Source organism: Diorhabda carinulata, chromosome 5, assembly GCF_026250575.1.
Source record: "Diorhabda carinulata isolate Delta chromosome 5, icDioCari1.1, whole genome shotgun sequence".
Lineage (NCBI taxonomy): Eukaryota > Metazoa > Arthropoda > Insecta > Coleoptera > Chrysomelidae > Diorhabda > Diorhabda carinulata.
The window spans coordinates 15,855,641-15,866,386 of record NC_079464.1 but is presented as its reverse complement, the minus strand read 5'-3'; the positions used below and the strand labels follow the sequence as shown (position 1 = coordinate 15,866,386).

Sequence of the window (10,746 nt, the reverse complement as noted above, 5' to 3'; positions counted from 1 at the left end):
AAGATCTCAAAACTTAAGTAGCAATCCTTGTAAGATTAAAAATGCCATTTATATAGATCACCACTTAAATTTTATGAGCTGTTCTGAAAGACACAAATACAAATATACAAATACAAGTTCATACGCAACAAATCAATGAAATATCTACCACAGATATAGTGGGTAGTGTCTAATTTGACGGCGAATCATCTATTAGTTTTTTAATCGTAACTGGGTCATATTTTCTAGTAGGGAGACCTTAAAAATACAGGAAGAAATTTGGTTTATCTATATATTCATTTATTTTGTTCTCTTATACTTAAATACATTACAAAAACCTTCAAAATTTGTTATTTCATTCAAAACAATTTATAAACTATTGATATATTGTTAGTTCAGAATATAAATATCAGGCTTTCTGCTCAGAATGTCTCCAGCCTATTTGTGGCTCCACGGATAATCTGGGAGGTCTCAAATTATTCTTTCTATTTTGACTTCTACTCTTTTTGCTTCTCTTGCTTTTGCTGCTGTTATTGCTTTGTAATGTTTCCGCGCTGTTTTCTTTGTTTACCAGTCCGTATCCCATTGGTCCTTCATCAGACATTTCTCCAGAGGCCTCTTCTGGAAGTCCAACTTCTTTTTCCATTTTTCCAAACCTTGAAGAAATGATTCGATTACTACACATGAATATACAGACTTCTATCTAATGAAATACAAAACTTGTAGTAGAAGAAGAGGGAATTATGAATGCTTCTACAACGGGTTAAATTTATCTCTCTGGGAATTGATAAACAAGAGTCAACGTATAGTATTTCGCGATTTTCCACCGAGGCCTCAACCTAATATAATCTACATTTATCAATTTATCTTTTTGGATTTCCGTTTTTGTTATATCTCAAATTAAAATTAACTCTAGAACTACAACACCTAATTATTTTTTTTTTGTCGCACGTTGGCATTTGAAATAGATTCCTATCAAATTAGCATCATTATCAAATCTCATCTGTAAGGTGTTTTATTTAAATAAATTCCTCAATTTTATATGGAAAATAATATTTCGACCATACACGACCCCATAGTATGGTTGGTGTTCATTCAATTTTGCTTTCAACGTAACCATAATAAGCAACAGATTCAAGAATTAAAAAGGTAATGGAAACGTAAAATTTTGGATATGATTGAGCAGTGTATGTCAGTGAGGAAGTACCAAAAGAATATAGAGATGCTTGAGATGATACTACAACTTGTATTAAGGAGCAGTAAGAGTGTTGGGGCTCAACAGTTACATGAGTTAGATGATGAGCTTCTACCTCGCCAGCATTTTGATATATTGATCCATTGTGTACCCCCATGTTCACTAATCAGGTAGCAACAACTTTACATATTTTCTCAGCTCACCTTTATCCGAGATATCACCCTTACAAGGTGGTGACTAAAATTGATTTTCTATTTCTTTATATAGAATGTCGGTGATGCTAGAATTTTGAAATTCTGTGATTTCCGTCCACTAGCAAAGGACTAACTACGGGCTTTCTTTCAATATTCCTATTACAGTATATGGGGGTTAAATTAGCAACCCTTACTTTCCAGCATTCATTATGAACCGTCTCACATACATGTAATTTATTAATAGGAAAGGCCCATCTTAATTTCATACGACCAATTAACTGCTGATTGTTGTCGCATAAATTTAGTAACACCCTGTATATAGCTATCAAACTATCATAAAAAACATATAAAGTGAAAAATTTTATAATATCATTATACTTACTTGAAGTAGAATTTGATTTCTTCTTTCAGAGCGTCCCAAAAACTATATCTGAATCTCTTAGATTTTTTAATGCAATAAAGGGTCGTTTCAAACATCGCTAGAAAGAAAGAGAGGATAGTTCCACCTATTGTTACCCAAAATACTCCTCCAACTCCTTTTAGATTCAGTGGAGTAGCATCTCCATTCTCTGCGTCTGCCTGTAAATGGTAAACAATTTCTTGTTCTCAAAATTTCTTAGTGTAGGTAATTGAAATACCATCGATATTAATAATCCGATAGAGTATATACAAAGAGAATCAAAAATAAGTACAGCACATGCCGCTTCAGAGACGGTCTTATAGTTCTTGAAACTGATACCAATTTCTAAAAAGCGGCGCTGCATATTACGTTACATATCGACTATTACTATTCATAAAAATTCAATACTAATAAAAATAATGATAAATATCTATTATTTTCGGGTTCACACAATTGATTACTGTTAAGCAATGGCACGGCAAAGAATCAAATTTATCACATCCTTATAGAGATGTAACACATATTGAGAGTAAGAGATGTCTGAAGTTATAGGAAAGCCGATGCGGATACCGACCACTTCCTAGTACGAAAATAGTCACAGAAGTACTAGACTCAACAAAGAAAACACAAAAATTTTGGACAAAAGTATAGTTGTTTTCCCATGTACTTTCCTTTTAGCACCATATACTTTCCCTGGCAATGTTCAAAAGTGTTATACCCTTATTATAATAAGAAACGTTAAGCTCTTCAAAATAGCCATTAACTGCCAACATCACCTCTTCATTGTTAGAGAATCTTAGACCACCGAGCCATGTTTTTAAGTCTGGAAACAGAAAATATTCCGAGGGGGCTAAATCTGGTGCATGGAGTTGTAATACAAACTTTGGACATTGCAATAACGAATATTGTGAGCTAGTACATTGTCTTAATAAGTTTACATGATACTCGCCGTTCACAGTTTTTAGTTTTTCAAGATGTTCAATTGAAACTATTCCAACGCCAGGATCATGCTTGCAGATGGAACCTTCTTTAGAGCCGATTCTCGCTTTTTAGTCCATTATTTTGATTATTCTTTTGTGTCGAGTGTGGAGTGTTAGACCCACGTTTCATTCATGGTTATGAAGCAGGACAAAATTGTGGCTCCATTTATGTGAAACATTGCCAAACACTTGATAAAAACATCTCTACTTTTTGTTCCAATGTGAACAAACGCGGAATAGCACTTTGGTACTTGTAATATACAAAATGTGTAATCAAGGTACTGGAAGAGAAGTAAATATAACCAAGTTATCAACAAAAAAGCAAAATATATTGTAATGAAACACAGTGGAAGAAAAAATAGATAGTACTATGGAAAGTAATGGTAATAATAGCTGCAAACTAGAGAAGGTGTAACAACGAAAAAATAGTGATTGAAAAAAGAAAAGCGAAAAACAGCAAATTAGCAGAAATTGTTAATTTCAAAAGATTTATCAAAAACAAATATTCACAGAAGAACAACTATAAGAATTCTATATGTACTCAAGTACAACCCATATAATTAGAGCACAGAAAGCAAATGAAATTACAGAAAAAAGATAGAAATTAAGAGTAGAATATATGAAAGCCAAGGACCAAATAAGAATATATATAATCTGACGTTTGCTTTACTATGATATTCTATGATTACATACCGAACACTGTCCACCACCTTTACGTTCTTCCCACCATTTTCTTTTGATTTCATCGATTTTTCCAGAATTCTGCATCAATAATAAGGCAGTACTCAAGCTATTTCTATAAGTGGAATCTTGAAAAAAAGACAGAACTTTAAAAATTACAAACTTACAAAGTTCTATAGTTTGGTTTCAAAGTTCAAACTAGCACTAAAAACCGTAGGGAGGCTAGAAAAAGTCACATTGTGTCTGAAATTTATATCTTAGTTCTTATCAACAATATTATGAAAAGAAAAATAGTTGTTCAAAGTAAAAAGTTTCTGAAACGTTCTACAATATTAAATCATGAAATGTAGAGACAGTATTATAACAATAGAAAGAAATTATGATACATCGCTACTTAGACAATTAACTTACATCAAGCAAGCGAAATTCACGAAAAGAAAAACAAGAAGAAGAGAACACGTGTAGTATAATACGTATTATGCATGCTATGATTAATAAGCACAGAGTTTAAATTAAGCATTCTACACGGGTGTTCTCCGGTCGCTTGTAGACGCGTTACTTGGCGTGTGGGCGTTTTTTAAAGTCCATTCTAAACACGCGACAAAAATGAAGTGAATAAAACGCGTTTGTTGCACGAGTGTTTTCCTGTCGTCTTTAAACGCGTTAGTTGGCGTGTGAGCGTTTCTAATGGCTATTCTACACGTGCGACAAAAACGCAACCGTTTGCCGGCGAGTAAGACGCGTTTGTTGTAGAAACACACTTGAAAAAATGCTTAATTCACACTGTGTTTTCCGGTGGTTTGTAGACGCGTTAGTTGGTGTGTGGGCGTTTCTAATGGCCATTCTACATGTGCGACAAAAACGCAAGGGCTCAATTATCCAAACGAGTGATAAATTTGATAAGTTTCTGTTTTCGGCGCAGTATTTACCGAAACCTTTTCGAATTCGACTGTGTCAGATTTGTAAATTAGAAGAGAAAATGGCGAATCGAAACATGGAAAATGTTTTTGGAAGATGTTTTTACTGCTGTTTAAAAAAGAATAGAAGAACAAAATACGGATGCCAAGGCTGCAATAAATTTTTATGTTTGGAACACGTGACGATGTCTTGTATGGAATATTTTTGTGAAGAAAAGGTCAAAGATTGGTTTAGCAACAGAGTGCAATTACATTATGAAGACGTAGGAATGGTACTTTCTGTTGTTCATAGATTTTACTGTCATTTTTTAATTCTTGATTAAAGGAAAAGAAAATTTTTAGTTTCAAAAATTGAATTCTATTTAAATCATCAATTTTGTATAGTTTATGTACGTATAAGTAATTTGGAATTTTAAATGAAATCGGTGAAGTCACCACTCGTGTACCAACTAAAATATTGGATAGACATGTACACTAATTCAATTTAATCATGAATTCGAATTTTTGTTAAAAATCCGAGTACCTTGGTTTTGATAATTTGTCTATGGCATTCAATAACGAGATAAGTTCAGTACTTTGATCAAGAAAAATGCAAATTTTGTGTCAGTTTTTCACATTGTTCTCAATAAAGCGATTCGCACTATTTTGAATTTTCTATTGTACCTATTTAGTATATTTCGAAAATGGGAAGCTTAGGATCATAATAAGCTCAAAATATTGATATTTTATTAGAAAATACTGTAACAATTTATATTATAAGGTCAAAACTTACTTTTTCTCATTGCGATACCATAACCCTTTTCATCCAGCTTATCTCCAACTTGATAGAGGTCACATTTTCTCTGAACTTCATACTCTATTGACTTATCTTCCATGAAGAAAGCGTAATATCCCTTTCGAGCAGCTTGAACCCCGTCTTTATTATCAATGATTTTGAGTTTCTTTTGATCCTCTAACATAAACTTATAAATTTTACCAAAATCGCTATCAGGATCTGCTGCGTATTTACTCTAAAAGTAAAACATCACACAATAATAAAAAGGTCGACTACGATTGTATAATCCAATGTTATTAAGAACTAAACTGTTTTTTTAAGAATCTCAATCCTAGTTGTGATTGTTTTAATGTAATTTCCTACATTGAACTACTCTTCAAAATTATAAGGATAAGAGTAGTCCGCTGTGTTATAAATAGAATCAAACCTATTATGGATAACATTGACATAATATGTCACTACAAACACAAAAAGGGATACTGAGTTTCGGGAAAAAGTGGGTTATAACTGTTATCATTCAACCACTAACTTAAGAAAACTAAAAAACGTGATTTGATTTTACGTTGTATATATTTGTGAAAGTGAATCCGTAAAGTTTTGGTTTATAAACGATTGAGGTCACTATATGGACAAAAGTACCTTTATAAAGTAGAAATGGATGATACTTTGGTTGTTATATTGTTGGTAATGAAAAAGTAAAAGATTTAGTGATACAGTTGTGGTTTGGAAGGAATGATTCAAACATGGCAATGGAATCAAATTTGAGAAATTCTCTAGCTCAACAACATATTCATAACGTACCAAGCAACATTTATACAAAAAGAAAACAGAAAAAGAACTGTGTTTAACGTTGACGTCAAAGTAGACTTCAATTCAAAAATCTCTTCACGACCATATAATGATAAATATATTCTTATCAGATATCAAATTGGAGAATAATATCGATTCTACGTTACATGGTTTCCAATTTGGAGTCCACAGCCTACTGATCAATCACATACTTCGTTTTTTCGGAATTCACGGGCTTTGACCGATCGTCAGAATCAGATTAACTTGCAGACAAACAGTCCCACGTCGCATAGCAGCTGCTAATCAAGTCACAATTTGACACGTCGAATATTTATTACTTCTAACATTGTAAGGTGTACTGAATTGAATGTTTATCGTCTTTAACTCAAAATGACATTGTTTTTCTAAATTCATTACGTAGAAAACAAACAAGCAAATCAAAAGCTTGCACAAAATATTCCGTTTAATCTGAAATATATTTTTTTAGATGAAAAGCAAGCACAAGAGGGCTATTACACTCGATTAAATCTAGTGGTGCCTGTTGTAGAAAAATACTTGTGGATATTTATCTTGAACTTCTTTACAATCTAGTGTTCGGGAAAGACTTGTCTTTGTAGCTGATTCCACAGGTTTGCACTTCTCCAAAGGAAAGAGTGCCGACAACTTGACGTTCTGTACTTTTACAGGCGAACCCAGTGTTCATGAGCCTTTCGAGTAAGTCTTGCAAAAACTGCTCTAGGGGAGATTATGTTGGAAAGCTCAGACCGATACTACCATTTGACATGGTAGTATCGGTAAAACAGTCAGGTTAGGCGACTTTTTATCTATGCTCTAGGCGGTCTGCTCTGGATCGCCTGTAAGTCGAAATGCTCTCCTAAGTTGTCTTCTGAATCTAGCATCGTCAGGTATGTTTGTGCGAGCATAGATGAAGAATCTGGAGAAAGAAGATACATCCCTGGGGAACACCAGCGTTAACCTCAAACTTTTTTTTAGTATAACAATCCAAAACGACCTCTACATATCGATCATCGACAAACCGTTTGATCTTAATTGATCTAGGAGTCTAAGATGCCAAACTATGTCAAAAAACTTCGATACGTCCAATGCGATTGCTTTGGATTTCCCATATTTCTCTATAGCTTTAGTCCATAAGTTGATAACATAAAACAGGACATCCCTAGTTGATATATAATCACGAAAGCCGTATTGATGGTCGCTGATGATGTTAGCAAAATCAAGAAATTTCAAGATTTTCTGGTTAACGACTTTCTTCATGACCTTGCCAATGGCTACATCAATAGGACGGTAGTTGTTGTGATCTGATTGCCACAAAATTTATTTAAGGGATAATCGTTTCCATTCGCAAAATTTCAAGCCGATTTTTGAGAAAGAATCCATGATCTACTCCTAAATTAGATCAGATAGATCAGATTAGATCAGCGGTTTGATGTTATCAAGAAAAGATTAACTTCATATGTAACAAGTATTTGATGTAGAATATATGAATAGAGATGTACAAATGCTCCTCACATCAGTTCATTTTCATCCCCTCAAAGTTTATCAGTCTAAGTATCAGCGTTTAAAAGAAAAAAAGGAACTTTTGAGAAACACCGTATATTATAGATTTCTCATTTGAACAAGTTAATGATTTAGAACTTTATTTCACAATGGATATCTAGCAATTGATATTAATTGTCCAGTTATTTTTTTTCAACTTACTTTAAAAAAATTTGCAGTTGCTCCACCAGCCTTTGCCCCAACCATAATATTCATCAACCTTGAATTTTCAACCAATTCATGCAAATTCGAGAAATGAGGATCGGGTTTTTCTGTTGTTAAAAATGCAGCTAAGTTTGCGGTGTAAGAAGAAACCATCAAAAGTGTGAAAAACCACCACATTCCAGCAACCATTCTTGTGGAAATTGATCTGAAAACAGTCATAACACAAATTAATGATAAATTAGATATGGTAACACGATTCAACTAACTTGAGTTCAATTTCTGAACCTTGCTGCATAATGGAACCTGTGATGAACCATACACAATTTCTCAAATCCAACTGGTTCACCAAATATTCGGGTTCTTCTATACAAGGATACGGATTCTCCCATTCGGTAGGGGATATTCTTCCCAAAGCGAACAATACGAGCGATACTCCAACCCAAGATACTATCAGTAGTTTCCAAACTTCGAATGCAAAAGGATCAGCAAATGAAAAAAAACTTGGGGGAGCTTTTGTAGGTTTTTTGTATAATATACTGATACCTAAAGAATAATCAATTTATATCAATTTTCTAGGAATCTGTAGTTGGAGAACACATAGAGAAAAGTCTAAACCTGTGGATGGAGTATTTTGGAAACAAAATTCACTAAAAAAGTATTGGAAATATTATTATAATTGAAAAGATAAAACTGGAATTAGAAAAAATACGAAACAATTGGTAGATAAAATCAATTTTTCAATTTGTAGTTCTTTTGTTAAATAATAAAACTTCAGTACTATCACATGTACATTTTGCTTTTTACAGAGTGAATCATAGAAAACGGTCTGCTCCAATAATTTTTGGAAACATTTTTGATCAATTATATGTATTTTTTCAATGACTCGATTTTTGATTATCCATATTTTGAATGAGCGATGTGCTCTTTAAACCTGATACCAAAGAACCTCTTAGTTTGCCCAACATATCTCCTGTCAAAATCTTTACAGCTAATTCCATGAATACCAAACTTTTCAAAATCTGTTATCTCATCATTGAGATTCTCCAACAATTTTTTTATGTAGTACTGAATTTATCAATAAATTTCAAACCCACTCTGTTATAAAAATCCGTCCAACCCCTTTATATGAACAGGATTGCAAAATACTAGAACAAATGTTTTTTTTTCTGTTTTTTTTATTCTAATTTTGAAATAAGGTGGCTTCACATAAAGTTTTTATAAACCTATGACGGTTAATTAACCTATTTACAATTCTCTTATCATAACCGTTGAGTTCAGCCACATCCTCAATAAGAGTCCTTTCTATGTTGATTAGAAAATCGATGAAGTCTTTTCCTTTCGAAGAACTGAAACTTTCGAAGTTAATTGGAGCAATGTTTCAATTTGTAGTGAGCTATTTCAAGAAAAAACAGTAGTTTGATTTCTACGTTGAGAACTAATGTCAAATGCAAACGAGGTTTTCACATAGACTAGCTCTGGCAGTTGATTCAATGCCAGACTACTTGCATTAAGGTTTGTTGAGGCTATGAAAGTTGTTAACTACATCGAGAGTCTCCCATTGCAGAGTGGATTACTTCAAAACTTGTATGAAGACGTGGAAGCCCTGCTCAAAAATTTGCTATTTCTAGCCGAAGTCAGATTGCTGTCCAGGAGGCAACGATTTGAGTAGGTTGTTCTCATTGACATCAGAACTTTTTTCCCGTTTTTTCAGAATAAATGTTTAATTCGACTTGTTTACCAAGTTGATATTTCGAACTTAACAAGAACCAGATCAAGCCCGAGTAAATACATTTGAGGAGAAACATAAAAATGAAGAACGAATACTTTAGAATTTTCAGTTTACACAAGAATTCAAAGATAATAATAAGATTGGTGAAACATCATTGACACATCATTTCTCTTATCACTCACATCATCACATCTTTATGCTTTGATGAAGTAATTTTGATGATTATAGCCGTTCAAATACCTGAACTAGATGCTGATCTCTACAATTAACTGATAGATATATTGAGTGATCAGTCAAAGAAGCTTATTTTTGACGACTTCCACTTTGAGAACTAACGTCACTTAAAAACTTGTGTAACTTAAAGACGTGTAAGCCCTGCTCAAAAATTTGTTATTCCTCGCCGAAGTCAGATTGCTGTCCAGGAGGTAACGATTTGAGTCGATTGTTCTCATTGACATCAGAACTTTTTTTCCATTTTTTCAGAAAAAATGTTTAATTTGATATGTTCACCAAATTAATATTATGAACAAGGACCAGATATAATTATTCTATATCATCAAAACCGAGTAAATACATTTGAGGGAAAACTTACTCTTTCAGTTTACACAATAATTCAAAGATAATATCTTAAAGATTGGTTAAACATCATTGACACACCGTTTCTGTAATCACTCATATCATCACATCTTTATGCTTTGATGAAGTAATTCCTCTTCAATGAACGGATAGATATATCAAGTAATCAGTCAATGAAGCTTACTTTTAACGATGTTTGTTCCGACAGGATTTGACTAAGCTGGATTTTCTGGAACTGTTGGTGATATTCGAATTGAAACACTGTATACATCACCACTACACCAACACTCAGAATTACACTGAAAGACGCGCGTTTCGATAACCAAGTTATCGTCTTCAGAGGCTGAAGGTAAACTAGTAGTAGGTAGATGTTAAGTGTGTACATAAATCAAATATCATTCAGCACTGTTTAAATAAATCAAAAAAAAAGAAAACATTACAAAACCTCGTAAGCGAAACCATGGGCAAGCTACTAAACTCAAAAATCTAACGATTTGTAATAGTGAACTTTACCTAACATCATGTATGGTCCTGTAAAGTCCACAACTTCAGCTCTATCTTTGGTGATCGTTAAATCGCATATCGCTAGATCTGCGTTCTACAATCAAACAAAAATTAAATTAAAAACTTCCTCACGAATTTGGTGGTAGTAGTTGGAACATAATATTCTTTATGTGGAAAGGTTGATGGTTTTGTAACTTTCATTTTATAATGGAACTATAACTTATAACTTCTTTGGTTATTTTACCAAAGATGTGTAGGGAGTTTTAATGCAAAACAATCCTAACCAAAAATTCACCTTATTAAAT

The 10,746-nt window shown here is 33.1% G+C and overlaps 1 protein-coding gene across 1 annotated transcript in view; it reads right to left on the bottom strand.

Annotated features, from left to right (window-relative positions):
* Window positions 1-257: 257 nt before the first annotated feature.
* The window catches only part of LOC130894023 (glutamate receptor ionotropic, kainate 2-like), a 30,113-nt gene continuing 19,624 nt past the window's right edge, over window positions 258-10,746 (bottom strand). Inside the window, exons 8-14 of the mRNA XM_057800538.1 lie at window positions 10,451-10,535; window positions 7,899-8,175; window positions 7,630-7,837; window positions 5,119-5,356; window positions 3,442-3,557; window positions 1,751-1,947; window positions 258-635 (exon numbers count right to left, since the gene is read on the bottom strand). Coding sequence (XP_057656521.1) covers window positions 389-635; window positions 1,751-1,947; window positions 3,442-3,557; window positions 5,119-5,356; window positions 7,630-7,837; window positions 7,899-8,175; window positions 10,451-10,535 — 1,368 coding nt within the window. The 3' untranslated portion in view covers window positions 258-388. The remainder of the gene's footprint in view (window positions 636-1,750; window positions 1,948-3,441; window positions 3,558-5,118; window positions 5,357-7,629; window positions 7,838-7,898; window positions 8,176-10,450; window positions 10,536-10,746) is intronic.